This window comes from Leiobunum rupestre, chromosome 6 (assembly GCF_980474605.1).
Source record: "Leiobunum rupestre chromosome 6, qqLeiRupe1.1.hap1, whole genome shotgun sequence".
Classification (NCBI taxonomy): domain Eukaryota; kingdom Metazoa; phylum Arthropoda; class Arachnida; order Opiliones; family Sclerosomatidae; genus Leiobunum; species Leiobunum rupestre.
In genome coordinates, this window is record NC_143389.1 from 23,709,678 (window position 1) to 23,726,399 (window position 16,722).

Genomic DNA, 16,722 nt, shown 5'->3' on the forward strand with positions numbered 1-16,722 from the left:
TACAATAAAACTAACAAAAACACGTGACCTCCCTTATGTTATAGAATCTTCTATTGCATCCGCATTACAGTATTTTGTACTCGCATTGCCAAAATTATTTAATTATAATTACTTAACTTAATTTGCCGAAAAGGATGTTGTTGTTTGGTTCCAAGCACACACAACCAAACTGAATATTTAATTAAAATTAACTCAATTGTCTCAGATAGTTTAAAAGGGTTCAATATATAAAGTAACGAAAAATAATTAGTTAATTTTGCAGTTTTGGGTGAAGTGACTTAAAATGTATCCATTTTCCAGACAAATTACAAAAACAATATTTAGCTGTAGTCAAAAATCTGCAATTATAGTTCCTTGCAGTCGTTCATAAACTTGTAAATAGTTAAAATAACGGGATTGCTATTGCAGCACTTTTTGACCATACTACAATTGTATAATAATATCGCAATCATATTGCCACTATATAGTTGCAGTCGCAAATCTGAAATTGTAGCTTTATTCCAGTCGTTATATTTACAAAATAGCAGCCAAATAATAAAATACTAGGACTGCTATTGCATAAAATTTGACACCACATTTCAGCTCATATTAAGGCTACAATTGTAGACTAAAAGCAGTCAAGTTGAATCTTTTATCAAAAGCGATAAAATAACTGTTATTTTCAGTTACATTACAGTCGTTTTATAGACTTTATATATAGTTACAATTAATAACTTGTGATTGTTGCTCAATTGTAGATATCATCAGTAGATAATACAAACAACTTCATCCACTTTGCAGTGTGAAAAATTAATGCAGTCAAATTTATTTTTTTGTCCGTGTAGCCAAATGCCAGCTGAAATTCGGACCATCAGCCAAAAAACATTCCAATAGTAGTCAAATTGCAACTGATTATTTTTGTAAGGAGGTGCCATCTCAACATACCCATTCTCCGAGTCCTTTTGCCAAAGTACAAATAAATACATTATTGATTAAACATCGATCTTGGGGGTCATTTATCGCCACACACGCTGTTTTAATTTTTCATAAACCGTTTAGAAATTCAAAATGCAAATTTAGAGCTTTTTGGGGTATTTTTTGAGGAGTCGAACCACATTTTGCGTAGACCATTTTTCCGTATTGAGATAGTTAAACTACCGCCACCGCGTAATTAGTGAAATATTAATAAAGTATGAGGTACAACACATTTAGAAAATAAATAACGTTCCAAATAGTGCATTAGTGATATTTATTTATATTTATTGAGTAGCTCGATGATTTTCGGAAAGACAATGTCACGGGCGTCGATGGCGTACAGGACGTCAGAATGCGTCCATTGTGGAGCGCTAATGCGGAAATTCTCAACGAGATTTGGCAGTTGTTCCGCCAACCAAGCGACGTCAGTGCGGTCAGAGAGCGGGTCGTCGTCGCTCCAAAAGAGTGAAATAGGCGACATTATCCGAGACACATTGTAAATCGGTGGTGTATTCTAGATTGAATAATAGTGTTAAAATAAAATTAGAAATCTCTTAAATAAAAGCAGATAGCAGCTTTCTTAAAACTCCCTTCGACATGTGAAAATGTAGACGAAAAACAATTGAGATATTATACGGGTTAAGCCACCCTTTAAAAACGCGTAGAGGAGCTGTTAGCTGAGTGTAGACGTAGTTTTATTCCATACAATCTACACTCAGCCACAACTTCTCCCGTTCACGGTATCGAGGGGTGCCGTAACCTGTCTTTTGAGAGTTTCGATTTTAAAGGGAATAGAACCTCCAACGCGTTCTTTATGGAAGACCCCAACAATTTCGTTTATTCCCATCACAATCAGCGATTATCAGCGCCGCAAGTGTGAAAAGCCATGGGAGGCAGCGGACAATATTGGAACCCTCGGAGGGCGACAGAAATAAAAGAGGTTATATTCCCTTTAAAGACTGGTCATAACGTTTGAACGGTTTTATCCGTATAGAAATGGAAAAAGTTTTTAAAATAACAAGGTAGTGGAGGGAGCTTTGGGATGCCTTGTAACATTTTTTTTCACAATTTCATTTATTTAACATCTCTAAAGTAAGATAAAAAGAACATGAGGCCAGGCCCGTCTTAAGACCTTTTGGGGCCCTGGGCGAAATTATTTTTTAAGACCTTTGCGATCCCCAACCGTCAGCCTTTGTACGTCCGTTGTTTAAATTCAACTACACAATAATCAAACCAAAACGTTTCAAAAGTATAAGATAAGACTACTGAAAATAAGATTTTCACTGACAGTGACTCGCTGTTAGGTTTTAGAAATTGTAGGTACCGTATGATACGCGATGTCGCGATTAGTCAAATTACTTTAGACGTAACTAAAAGATACATAATATTAAATGAGCATAAATAATATTTACCAACTAAATCCTTATCCCTAGCCGGGGCCCCAAAACTGGCTGGGGGCCCTGGGCTGTAGCCCATTTAGCCCAGGCCTTAAGGCGGCCCTGCATGAGGCTACTTCGCGCATGTGCTTACGGCCCAATGTTTCTTAGAAGCAGACGACGCCATCTCTCTTCGTATGTTAACTATGGTCATGGATAACGAATGTTTAGTGAAACTTATAATAAAACCTTGAAAGTGTTATACACAAGTTTAGGAATTAAATTTATATGGAAAGAAAGTGATTATATTGCTGAATTAAAGAAAAAACAGCGAAAACGAGACAATATTACATGTAAGTGGTAACAGGTACGGTTTGCCGGACTTTGATCATGATGAAAATCTAGGCCTTGACGAAAACGTGGATGTTGTTCGGCCTTCTTTTTCTATAGAAGTTGGAAAGCACATTAAACTATTTTTTTAAAATTTGAGGAAGCTCTACAATTTTTTTAAGACTTTGATATGTGCAATGGTTATTGGAGGAATGCTCTTGTAAAAGAAAAGCTCCAACTACAATATCAAAGGAATCAAAAAAGAACAAGCCTGAACTTTTGCTAGGTAGTGGTGTTCATAAGTTTTTCCAAGGTAAGTTGATTAAAAAAAATACTGCTAAGTTTTAGTAACTTAAGTCTTTAAACATTTTCTAGGTTAGAAGAAACCACCTATGGACTGTGCGAAGGATGATAAAATACGCGAAAAAGTAAATTAGTCCATAATTAAAAGGGATAATATAGCTAAATCATAAACAAATTTGAAGAAATTAAAAAACTTACTAATAACTCGTACCGATAGGTCTTCGAGCAAACAAAAAGACGCGAATCTCGGATCAAATAGATCTTCGACTGAAAATGTCTGCTACAAACCCGCAAACTCGGCGTTGGGCTCCAATTTTTTCTGTGTTTTATTCTTGCCCAAAGGCGAGTTCTCTTCTTTGGAAAGCAATTAAAGATAATTCCTTGAGCTCCATAAATACTTTTACAACAAACAATGCTGCACCAAACCATATTTAATTTCATAATTTGTGTTTCGAAGTTACCCCTGAATTTTTCCCATACAAAATAGCTGGCGCGATTTCAAATTTGACGTCTAAAAGAAACAATAATGTGTTTGGCGCATGCTCACGTTCCATCCCCTTTTCCGCCCCATTTTCTGGCCAAAGAGGAGTATTGACTGGCGCTGTCTAGTGTATACATTTTCATATAATTCAGATTTTCTAAATTATAATTAATTATTATTATTTATCGTTAGTATTTCCATTTTATAATTATAAATTATAGTATTCCAGTCAGCAAATTTAAATTAAGAAATTACCTTATCCCATTTGAATTTTCAATCAGATCGAATAAAATATCCAACTTTTTCATTTTCTAGATGGCGCTAAGAACATATTTCTAGGGCGTTTCCATTGTGAGAAGCATAAGATGATGGCAGCAGGGGACAATGTTATCGTACATATTTATTCGTTACTTCTATGCGTTCTTGATTATAGAAATAATTACATATTGAATTACCCTAAGTCCGTTATCAAAGTACCACGAAAAGGCAGTAACGCTATGGGAAACGAATACCGTCGCTGAGAAATTCATTTCCGCTCGAAACTTCCAAAACCCGCCACTAGAGGTCACAATCTTAGGCAAGAACGTTAAATTTAGTATTCCCCCCTTTATCCGGGAAAATATAAGGGACGTGGTTTTCTGCTGTAAGTCACATGGCGAAGAGGGTGCTGCCTCCATATTCTAAGTTAATGTTAATTCATTCTCATAGTTCGGGTAATACATGGCTTGGTTATTAGGGGTGTAAATGTGAAATCAAAGGTGCGGGTGATAATCTAGGTAGCCAGCTTTTAGGTCAAAGTACCATTCTGGCTTAAATCTCACCTGGCCATATCTCTTTTGATTTTCTTCTTCACCATAATCGTATTTCTGAAATTCACGCGCGCTAATTTCCTTAAAATAAAACGCATACGACAACAAATAAGATAGACTGAATATTTTGTAGATATTACGCATTAGAAAAGGTTTCACCTGGGAAAAATGAAAAATGGTGTACAGTGAAGTTCCGGCAGGATAAATGGTATTGTACACGGGAATTCGTGTCTGAAAATTTTCCAAAAAAATTAGCTGAGCTTTAAAATGGAAGGGTTATATAATAAAGGCTACGTCTAGTAGAAATAAATAAATCTATAAAATACGAGTTTTCTAGATTTTGGTAGTGGCATCTGGTAAGATTCTTTTCTAGTGTAGTTCCAGTGAATCACCAAAAAGCTATTTTTATGTCTAATCAAACATGTCTCTATTGCTTCTAATAGTTTTGATGATATTTGGTCGTTAAAGGGTCACGCAGGCGTTTGAAAATTCTGGTTTAAAGCCCAGTAGCTCCTCGTTTTCCACGATAGCCCATCCGGCCAATCATATTTTTTCATCTTTATTACTAGAGATCTCATGGGAAAGTAGTAAAATTACATTAATTCTTTTATTTTAGTTAACTATTAAGTGTTAGAACTATTTTAAGCATTAATGGAGAAGGTATTCTGTAGAGGAAGAAACCCGTATGAGTTACGGGGTAGGACCGAAAACATTTGGCCTTCACAAGCAGCGCTGCTCTAAAACGACCCCCTAGAACTAAATCTAAACACGGGTCCAGTTACTAAATTGTCCATTAACAATTGGGTATTAACAATAGTACTTCGTTGATGTGAAGACTGGTGAAAAACCCCTCAAACTGGTAATTGCAAATGAACCTGCTGATTGAATAAGCGCACAATCCCCTGTTGATGAAGTCGGGCATATTTGTGGTGTTGGTCATAAATTTGCCTTCTGTTCCGTACATCGTTTTGGTGTAAAACTAAACGAATAAATCAATCAAATCTTTGTCGTATTTTTGGAAGCGTTGAAGAGAGTCCAGAGTATGTCATTACCTTCATTAAAGGCCCCATTTTATGAATTAGCTTTTTAACTTCGCGATCTTTTATGTTAGAGACTCTCGCAACGGGAGCCATCGCCACAACAATATTAATCTGCAACACACACAACATTTTGAGATAAGATAATTATAAATTAAGTTTTATAAATAAACTGGAATTTTTTTTGAGAATTTAATAAAAATCGCTTATGGAATTGACCTACTGGGGTTGCTTACCTTTTCATTAAATTCTTTGCTGTGCGAGAGCAAGGCGAAAACGACGCATGTTCCCATGGAATGCCCAACGTACGAGAGAGTGCGCTGATTTGTGTAATTGAGAACGTAATTTATCATAGATGGCAGGTCGATTGCGGAAATCTCATCCCAGCTTCAATGGGGGAAAACGATTCACATAATGTAAACACATTTAAGTTGAATCAAGAGGTTAAATCAAAAACCAAACTAATCTTGGCTGCGAAAATACCTAAACCGTAACCTGTTTTCTTATATTAATTAGAAAAGTGCCCAAAGCCTGCCGTAAATGTGCAGGAACGTTTTAGCTCTCATTCTTGTATCCCAAGCTCTTTTGTACTTCAACATGAATTAATTACTAATTATGCAAAATGTTAGTACATAATATTAAATTGTTCGAAACCTTCAGTAAGAAAACGCACAGTCGTTTCTTTAAAATCCTTTTTTTATCTACTGTGGACATTTATTACCCATCTCAGTATCATTTGGGAAGGGGCAGTTGCGAAATAGCCGAGGGGAAAAAAGAGTTGCCCCTAGTTCATCGGTTTCCATAAATAAAACTTGCTGAGGTTAACGATAACAGTAAGTGTAGGTAGCTGTTGGCTCGCGTGGCATGACTTGGGCTTAAGTTGGTACCTTGGGTATTAACCTAACTGATTATTATTATTATTCTTATTATTGTTATTAAAACTCACTTAAACTTCCAAAACTCGGGATCATCGGTTTCGAGAGAAACATGTTTTTGAGAGTAGCGGTTTCCACGAGCGTTCCCAAGCCAGACGTCATAACCTTCTTCTAACAGAACAAAACCTTCACAGAGTAAAAAAAAACATTTAACACAACCACTTTCTCAAATGAAATCATAAGTTAATTGTAAGTTTCCCATACACAGGACATGATGAAAATTAAACACTATCTATTATTAAATATTAGTTTATATAGTTAAGAATATAACAATGCAGCCTATAGTTTTTCAACTTTCAATCTTTTAAAACCATAATAGATTAATCGGCTATTTTGAACAATAGCCCCGCCACCTTTTTGGCTTTTTCCCACTATTTAGTTCCACCTTACCAACGTACTAATCAAGGGGAACCTAATAGTGCAAAAATTATTAGCCGCAAATAATTTATTTTAAAGATGTACTAATTTTAAAGATGTACTTATTTTAAAGATGTACTAATTTTAAAGATGTACTAATTTTAAAGATGTACTTATTTTAAAGATGTACTTATTTTAAAGATGTACGAACCGAACGTTTCGGGGCGTAGAATTCGCTCCACGGCGAAGAGAGCTCGCCGTCGCGCCGTTTTTGCCCTTTCGGAAATCAGCCTTTCTTTATTTGTAGGGAGTGGTAATGGCGCCAGTAGGACCACAATATTCGCGAAATATGCTGCTGTAGTAGACGTGGGGTCTAAGGATTAAGATGACGGTGCCCGAAACAAAGCTTTTGTTAAAGGATTAAAATGACGGTGGGCTACTATCGAGGGGCAGGTCACTTCCTTGATCAACGACGCACCCCTAGAAAGATTAAATCACGTTTAATCATGATTAAAATGTTTAAAATTGATTTAATCATGATTAAATGATTAAATCTGATTAAAATGATTAAATCTGTTTAAAATGATTAAATCCTAATTAAAAAAATTATATCGTGATTAGAATGATTAAATCGTACGTTAGTTTTGATTTTAATGATAAATTCTTGATTCGACCGATTATATTGATTAAATCGTGATTAAAATGATTAAATCTAATTAAAATGATTAAATGTAATTAAAATGATTAAATGTAATTAAAAAGATTAGATCATGATTAGAATGATTAAATCTCGTTTAAATGATTAAATCCTGATTAAAAAGATTAGATCGTGATTAGAATGATTAAAAAGATTAGATCGTGATTAGAATGATTAAATCTCGTTTAAATCGTGATTAGATTTTTTAATCTTCATTACCCTGATTTAATCATTTTACTATGATTAAGACGCACCCAAAATGGAAGTGACCTGCTCCTCGGCTACTATACAGATAGGAAAGAAACATTTCACAAACCGTATTCATTTCCCACTAACCATGACCGATACCGGGTCTTCACGTAGTTTCGCAAGTTCGGAAGATTCTAATTCTGTTAATTCTGGCGACGAGGAGAGTGATTATAAGCGTTATTTAACGCAATATACATATAATAATAAAGTCAGTGGCGTAACCGGGGGGGGGCACAGGGGGCACACCCCCCGTAACGTATGGTCGTACGTACAAATATTTTTATTTTTTTACTTTTTTTTCAATGGCGTGCCCCCCCCCCCCCCCGAAACAAAATCCTGGCTACGCCACTGAATAAAGTCTTTTATCAGTATGAAATCCACGATCTAACCAAGGATCCGTTAAAATTAATCGAGTGGCTGCAAAGCCTCAAATTAATTGCGAAAAATGTAACGTGTCCCAAGTGCGACGACTTAATGGTTCTTACAAAACAGACGAGAACCACCGACAAGTGCGTTTGGCGTTGCAATAAAAGACCAAAAGTGCCGAAACAAAAGAAGTCCGAACTGTCAAACCGAAGTTTCAATTCAGAAAAATTAATTTTTTTCAAACCACCACCTCGATTTGCGGGAAATTGTTTTAATTAATGGTGTACTTTTACGTACGCAACTTCGGTCTGCGGCGCCAAATTGCCGCAACACACGGTGTTTCAGAAAAATCTGTGTCTCAGTTTAATAATTATTGCCGAGAAGTAGCTGTGCAGGAGGTCTTACTTACTAGTCAGCACATTTCGCTAGTATTTTCTTTTGTTTTTTAACGCGTAACATTATTTTTCGGGAATTAATACTTAATGAGATATAGTGAATGAGGTTTATGTATGCACCCATGATGATTATAAGAACGGGGCTGGGGTGGTGCCGGTCCGGCGCCAATGTATAGTCTTTGGACAATTTTTAATTAACTTTTTAAATAATGCTTTGCGAGGAATAATTTTTGCACCATTGGAATCTCCTTAAAAAGTACTTTAAGGGGGTTGGGAAAGGGGAACAAAGGGAGTGGCGGGGCTATTGTTCCAATTTACCGATTAATCTAACCATCTTACAAGGAGACGACCCGAGGTGTAACCCACCGAATTTGCTTAAACTCGGTGAATTAGTAGACCTTAACGTAACTTCAAAAATCCCAAAGGGAAAAGTTACGCTGGGTTTTCGTTTTGCCATGGCAACCGAAAAGGTTTTTGACAACACCAAATCCAAATTTCTCTATGTGATTTAACACGGGAAAATCACATATTTGAAAACACAAAGAAATTTCAAAAAATTAAAATTTAAAAAAATATGTAAATTGGAAAAATTGTTGTATTTTGGGGTAAGAGAGACTATTTTTGCGTGAATTGGTACGTCATTGGATAAAAGCGAGCGAGGTAGGGTAAATTGAGGTAAGTTCAAATATTTGTGAAGAATTGCTAAATAAACTAACAAAATAAAAATTTATTTAGATAAATTCTACTAAATTGGACCAATTTAAAAAAAATTGTGTAAACCCGAAAAACACAATAAATTTTGGTATATTTATGTTAAATACGAGATATATTCGGCAATATAAGTAATAACGTGTAAATTTTAATTAATTTGAGTTAATTCGTCTGTATTGGACAAAGTCGATTAAATTGGGTAAATACTGATAATTTAAGGTAATGTTAATATATTACGGAAAATCTGAGTTAAATTCGGTAAGTTACGACTAATTTAAGTAAAATCATCTAAATTGGACAAAGTCGATTAAATTGGGTAAAAACTAATAAATTAAAAAATAATTTAATAAGATGAAAACCTAAAAATATATAAATTGGGAACATTTTAGTATTTTTGGGTTAGAGATACTATTATTGGGTGAATTCTTCTGCGTAAATGCGAGCGAGTAAGTAGAAGTAGTTGTGAATAAATTAACAAAATATAAGTTTATGCAGATAAATTCGACTAAATTGAACCAATTTAAATAAATTGGGTAAAGCCAAAAAATACAATAAATTTTGGTTAATTTGAGGTAAATACGAGTAAAATTTAGCAATATAAGTAATAAAGGGTAAAGGACATCGCACATCTTCTATGGGATTTGGCTTTCGACAGATTTTTTTCCAATTAAAATATGTTGTTAAGTTTGATCAAAGGAGCAAAATTGTCCATTGCCATTTTTCCCTAGCTCCTATGGTTTGTCCAGTCTCAGCGGTCAAAAGTGGACAAAACGTAGTATAGTCTATTAGAAAAAGAAGTCATGGCCCATCGGTTAGCGTTCTACGTTCGCGAGTCGCTAGTCCGGGCTCTCTATCAATAAATTATTCTTCCCAAGATTTTTACACCTCTCATTCATTATTCATTATTTTTTTCTCGCCACTTATTTTGCGATGCATTTTCGTACGTCGAATTATTTATCAATCAATATTTTATGAGCAATAATAAAATAGAACATAACTTAAAAAAATTCTTAACAAATCAGAATATATATGATTAACCGTTTCGTTACATTATTTCTTTTAATTTATTAGTACTTACCCAATTTAATCGACTTTACCCAATTTAATCGTCTTTGACCAATTTAGACAAATTTACTAAAATTAGTCGTAAATTACCGAACTTTACTTTATCTTACCAATTTTAACCGGAATTTTCCGTAATATATTAACATTTACCTTAAATTATCAGTATTTACCCTAAATTATCAGTATTTACCCAAATTAATCGACTTTGTCCAATTTAGACGATTTAAATCGAATTTATTAAAATTTACCATTTATTACTTATATTGTCGAATATTTCTCGTATTTCACTAAAATTTACCAAATTTTACTGAATTTTTCGGTTTCACCCAATTTATTGAAATTGGTCCAATTTAATCAAATATATCTGAATTAACTTTTATTTTGTTCATTTATTCACAAATACTTCAACTTACCTCAATTTATGAGCATTTACCCTAGCTCGCTCGCATTTACCCAACGACAGAATAATTCACCCAAAAATACTAAAATGTTCCTAATTTATATATTCTTAGGTTTTCATCTTATCGTATTTAACTCGCATTTACCTAAAGTAATATTTTTTTAATTTAATAGTATTAACCCAATTTAATCGTCTTTGTCCAATTTAGACAAATTTACTTAAATTAGTCGTAACTTACCGAACTTTACTATCTCTTACCGAATTTAACTCGGATTTAACATTACATTAAATTATCAGTATTTGACCAATTTAATCGACTTTGTCCAATACAGACGAATTAACTCAAATTAATTAAAATTTACACGTTATTACTTATATTGCCGAATATTTCTCGTATTTAACATAAATATACCAAACTTTATTGTGTTTTTCGGGTTTACCCAATTTTTTAATTAGCAATTACTCACAAATATTTGAACTTACCTCAATATATCCTACCTCGCTCGCTTTTACCCAACGGCGTACCAATTCACCCAAAAATAGTCTCTTTTACCCAAAATACAAAATTTTTCCAAATTTAAATATTTTTTTAAATTTTAATTTTTTTAAATTTCTTTCTTTTTTCATAAGGGGGGACCCTTGAAATATGTGATTTCCCCGTGTTAATCACATAGAAAAATTTGGATTTGGTGTTCTCAAAAACCTATAGGTTGCCATGGCAAAATAAAAGCCCAGCGTAACTTTTCCCTTTGGGAATTTTGAAGTTACGTTAAGGTCTACTAATTCACCGAGTTTAAGCAAAATCGGTGGGTTACACCTCGGGTCGTCTCCTTGTTAGTGTTTTCCTACATTATCGTTTGTAGAACAAAAAATAGGACACCCAAATTTCAGTAACTTCTCTATAGGATTTTTAGTAATAAAGTATATAATAATAATAATTTTATTTATCGGGAGAAGGAAGCGTTATATACACTTATTGAGTCCCGAGATAAGACATTAAAACGTGACAAGGGTAAAATGCAAGGACACAGAAATTAATGAACAATGTAAAATATAAGAATTAAAAGTATATAGGAATGACAAAATTAGGTCAATTTGCATATACGGAAAAATACAAAATAGAAGATAAAAGATACAAAACTCAAAATACAAGCAACAATACAAGGGAAGGCACTTAAATTATTTACATAATACAAAAGTATGTACAAGAATTTATGCACAGAAGAGGGAGTTCATGGCCATCCACGAAAGCTATTCAGACATATCTTAAAGGAAGAGACTGAGGATTTTGCTTTGACAGCTGCTGGGAGGTCGTTCCAATGGTTCACTACTCTTTGCGTAAAAAAAAAACTCTTCAAGTCAAACCATTGCACCTTTTTTTAAAAGGTAGTAGGAGCTTTTCTACCAGTCCATTTGAGATCGAAGAATGTTTCAGAGACAGGAGGCCCAACCGTTTTAGATGGTCGGAGTACAGTAAAGTGCGTATGCCTGCAACAAGCTTCGTGGCTCGCCTCTGAACTCTCTCCAGGTTCTCAATGTCCTTTACAAGGTGGGACGACCAAATGCTAGTGCAGTAGTCTAGATGGGGGCTGAAATAAGTACTATACAAAATTTTGAAATACTTAGGGCTAAAGTGGGAAAATAACCACCTCAACATATATAATGCCTTCATACTATTTGAGGACACCCAGTGGGCAAGCGCATTGATATTAGTTTGGAGGGCCTGGGAATCACTTTGGGTCGCAATTCTACGTCCTATTTTTGTTTCAAAAACAACGCGATACTTTGAGTCGTTACTTCCACTTAAGATACATTATCAAAGCCAATAGTAACCCTAAGGTATTCACTTATCACTAAAAGTTTCTTTGTAGTTCAAAAAAATGAAGTATGACTGTAAAAATTGTTTTTGGTGTACACGGACGACGTATGAAATTTAGAAACATGAAGTTGTCGCCATATTTAAAGTACGTTTTAGCAGCACAATTCAAACAAGGATCCTGTATGTTAGAAGGATATGAGGCGAGGGACGAAAAATGGCAGCGCCGTCGGTGGGTCATGTGCGATAGAGAATCCGTCTTTAGATTCCGTCAAGGACAAAACATGGAGGAAGCACCGCCAAAATTTGTCCTTGAGGGAGTAAAAACAAGACGTCCCACGTTTAGAGGCTCTCTTAATATCGACGGCGCTGCCGGCGTTTTGAAAACACGGGCTGGCCGGAGGGCTACCTATCCTTCTAACATAAAGGATCCTTGATTCAAAATATTCTTTTGAATATTATTACACGTAGCATTCGCTACATCAGCGGTTCCTTTTTTTTTTGCTATGGAACACTAAATTATCCACCTAATTCTGGAGGAGCCCGAACTATTTTTTTTACTTATATTAAAAGACTCTTGATACAAACAAAGATGGCCGCGCTGCGAATTCTCGGAACCCCTGTGACCCTTCCACGGAACCCCAGGGTACCGCCGAACACCTTTTGGGAACCGCGGCGCTACATTACTACCATACCAACAAAATCTTTCCACTTGGAATTTTTCCCACTTTCTTCCGGAAAGGGGGAAATAAACCAAGCGGGAAAATATCTTCCTCGAATAATGAAAACAGAGGCTATAGTTTCGGCTTTATATTCTTTGTTAACCTAAATAAGTTCTTAACTAATATTGTAAACATTACGGAAAATCTATTAGATTGTCTCACCTAAGCTTTGGTTTGGGAAATTGACGACATAATCGTTGCTGGAAGCCAGAAGACCGTGCATCATGAACACCACGGGTTTCGACATGCCCCTCCGTGTCCTTGATTTCGTTTTGACAATTCTGTGAACGCCCAGAATGTAGCCGTCCGGAGTCACAATTTCGTGTTCTTCACATTCATACCCTGGTTTGTTTTGAATCATTTGTGGCTGAAATAAATCAGGAACTACTAAGAACGTTTCCTACAAATCGAATATTTTTTTAAAATAATTAGTTAATTTTTTGACTAACGAGATGTTTTCATTTGGTATTAATATTTTCACTTTTTTGTCCTTTTTCCTTTTTGTAATATAAAAGTAATACAATGAAACTGCTTTGTTCTTAGAACGTTTTTTGCACGCTACAAATCAAGCAAATTCTCGAGCAAGGTTTAGAATCTTGATTTTTTTAAGTTAAGACTTACCGCAAACTTTATTTTCGTAAATATTTAATGCTAATCTTTACGAATGAACAGAAATAATTTTAAATATTATCAGTCTCTGCATTTATTAGTGATTATCTGCCTAATTTATACAGTTATTTTTCTTTGAATTACAAGTAATTTTTTCGTCGGTTAAAATGCTAAATATCGGAAACGTATCTCGCCCATTTGTAAACCATCTTTAAGGGGGAAGTCAGCAATAACTCTAGAAATAAGACGTTCTTACGACACTCCCTAATTCTACAATAATTATATATTAAACCTCGGTTTTTTGCATAATTTTGTTAGAAAACTTAACTAGTCAATGATAAGATTTATATTCGAATTTCTTTTAAATATTTAATTTTAAATATTTTACAAACTATAGTATTTGCAAACTGGCGGTCTTGAAAAAATCTTATCTAGTGGACCGATTTTTAATATTAAAACTGTTCTCCATAGGTTTGACATAAATCTTGTTTACGAAAATGGCACCGCTAGCCAAAGGAACTAATTTTATATTCAATTAAAACCGCATTTTTGTGTAGTTAGCCTAACTGACGCGAGAAGTCGCTACGTTCTTGGTGACCGACTTTCTTAAAAAATAGTAAAATTCAAATGCAACGAGCTGAAGTATCGTTTTATTCCAAGAGCTAATATTTCAGCGAGAGTACGTTTTTTAAATGCGCGCGCGCTGCTTTCAACGTTAACGGTACAATAAGTTTAACTAAATCACGTGAAATTGAAATAAAAATATTTTTCTGACAACACCAGCAAGAGACGTGTTTCAGCGCCATCTCTTATATTTTCCCAGAAACACAAAACCACTTACTTCCGCCTTAAGAATTCGTATTTCTCTTAATTTTGAACAACATATTGTATATCCCCCCTGCACGAATCAGATCTTTCTATGAACATACCGCTGTGGCTCCGATATCAATATCATCTCCACTGTACTGTAAGGTCTTCTTAATATCCGAAGCAGCTGTAGTTTGTGAAGAAACAAATACTAAGAGATGCGTTAAAAAAATAAAAAAGAGGAAACAGAAAGAACCATGTAAGCATTTATCCATTTTAAACGGAACTACGCTAATATTGGGTTAGAAACCCTGCTATTATTGAACACGATTGCTTGACTTTCAGGAAGTTTAAAAAATTCCGATAACTCTTCCAAAACTGTATGGATTAGGAAAAACATATGGCGTACTTTTCGAAACAATGAAACTAGGAAACAAGTGTATTTGATTAACTACCATTACCGTACACAAATGTTATATATAGTATAATAGTATATTATATTATTACGGGCGTAATGGAAAATTCAAACTCGAAGAAGAAAATAAGACCAATAAATTTAGGGAAGCCTAAAAAACTAGATGTTTATAATATATCTTTTAAGAGAAATGCAAGTATTCAAAAGGGATGTAACCTTATCTGCAAAGGTCAAGCTCCCGTCCTAACTAACTCACGAGTATATTTGACAGTATGAATCGTAGTGGGAAATTCTGTTCAGCAGAATTGAAAATTGGATGTTTCTTCTTGGCAGATCCGCTATATACGAGTATTTAAAAACCCTTGACCTTCCCGGCTAAGGTCGTACTCCGTTTAATTATCCATCTATGATGTAAAAAGTGAAACATCTATCTCTGCCGGCTCGAAGACGATTGCAATGTGTGTGAAATTACAATAAAGCGACCTTTGAAAAATTTTCGATGTAAAATATAAATATTGAACTACGAAAACACATTTTCTCGAATTAAATGTTTTATAATGAAACCTAGATTGAAAGAGTTGCATTAGATACATACTAATAACATTGATACATTATCAATACAGAGCGATAGATACTTCTTTCTAATATATATAAATATTATCATAAGTGGATCATTCTCTCTAAGTAGACAAAACGCTATGCTACCTATGACTAGAGTCTTTGTCGGGGTCGGTCTGGCAGCCCTTTACAACCACCCTATACTGTGTATCACTTCAACTTCACTCTGAATTTATACTGCCGAATCTAACGTTTGATACATCTCTTATGGTACGTCTCTCGTCTGAAACGCGTCTCGAGTGCCCGAGAGAGAGAAATTTTGGTGGTTGGCTCTTCGAATTTCTCCCCCCAAAAAACCTGTACCATATTTGTTCAAGGTCAGTTTCAGATCCAAGTGTAGAGTTTTGTTCAATAAACGTTCCTTTAGTTGCCGTCTTGACCACTCGGTGGCGCCTCCGCCGAAATATTTTCAAAAAATTTATCTCTGGAGTTTGCTCTCTATACAATCTCTGACGTCACGAAACCGAGACTAAGATACCCGACCGAGACTCGGAATTTGTATACTTAGAGAGAATGATCCACTTATGATATTATTAAGGGATCTTGAGAAATTCGAATTATATATAATGGCCAGGATTCAAAGGCGTGATAAGGGTAGGGTGTTGTGATAACAACCACATATATACAGATGTTGAAAGCTACCTATAGCACATACAACATTAGACACGGTTCACAAATCCACAATGTGTAAAAGTCCGTGTAACTTTAGTCAAAGATTGGTCCAAACGTCTTAAAAATTGCAACCGGGCTGAATATTTGAATGCGCTTTTATTTGGTTTAGCTAGAATCAAGAGGTAGTAAGAACTATGAATGATAGCATTGTCCCCTGCTGCCATGATCTTATACTTTCAGAAGCAGTCTAAGCAGTCAACGTTTCTCTCTCTGTGTAAAAATCCATTACACCAAGGCCCAAGTTGGGCTTAAGCCATCGGCAAACTATAACTTCATGGCGCCAAAATTTAAGTCTTTCATAGTTCTTAGTACCTCTATGCGTTCTTGCTAGAATGTATTTATTTACACTGTCGGGCGAACGACTATGTTTAGACGATGCGTGAACATCATGGTCGAATATTCCCCTGGCATGAGTGGGGGAAGGAAAAACTAAAGTGGCGTGTGATTCAATCGCGTCAAAAGACGTCAGTTGATTTTACTTTTTTGGGAGCGAAGATCGAGCTTACTGTTAGAGCATGAGGGGATTAGGACCGACTTTAAAGGGAATATAACCTCTGGTATTTCTGTCGCCCTCCGAGGGTTCCAATATTGCCCGCTG

The 16,722-nt window shown here is 35.0% G+C and overlaps 1 protein-coding gene across 1 annotated transcript; it reads right to left on the reverse strand.

The window, feature by feature from the left end:
- Positions 1 to 1,124: 1,124 nt before the first annotated feature.
- On the reverse strand, positions 1,125 to 14,694 carry LOC149940441 (gastric triacylglycerol lipase-like). Its single transcript, XM_090179259.1, has 10 exons — positions 14,676 to 14,694; positions 14,542 to 14,630; positions 13,166 to 13,403; positions 6,237 to 6,351; positions 5,527 to 5,677; positions 5,306 to 5,404; positions 5,074 to 5,232; positions 4,413 to 4,484; positions 4,266 to 4,334; positions 1,125 to 1,468 (listed from the first exon to the last, which is right to left on the reverse strand). Exons 1-10 carry the CDS (start codon positions 14,692 to 14,694, stop codon positions 1,229 to 1,231), a joined length of 1,251 nt encoding a protein of 416 aa, XP_090035385.1. The 3' UTR covers positions 1,125 to 1,228.
- Between the last annotated feature and the right edge of the window lie 2,028 nt (positions 14,695 to 16,722).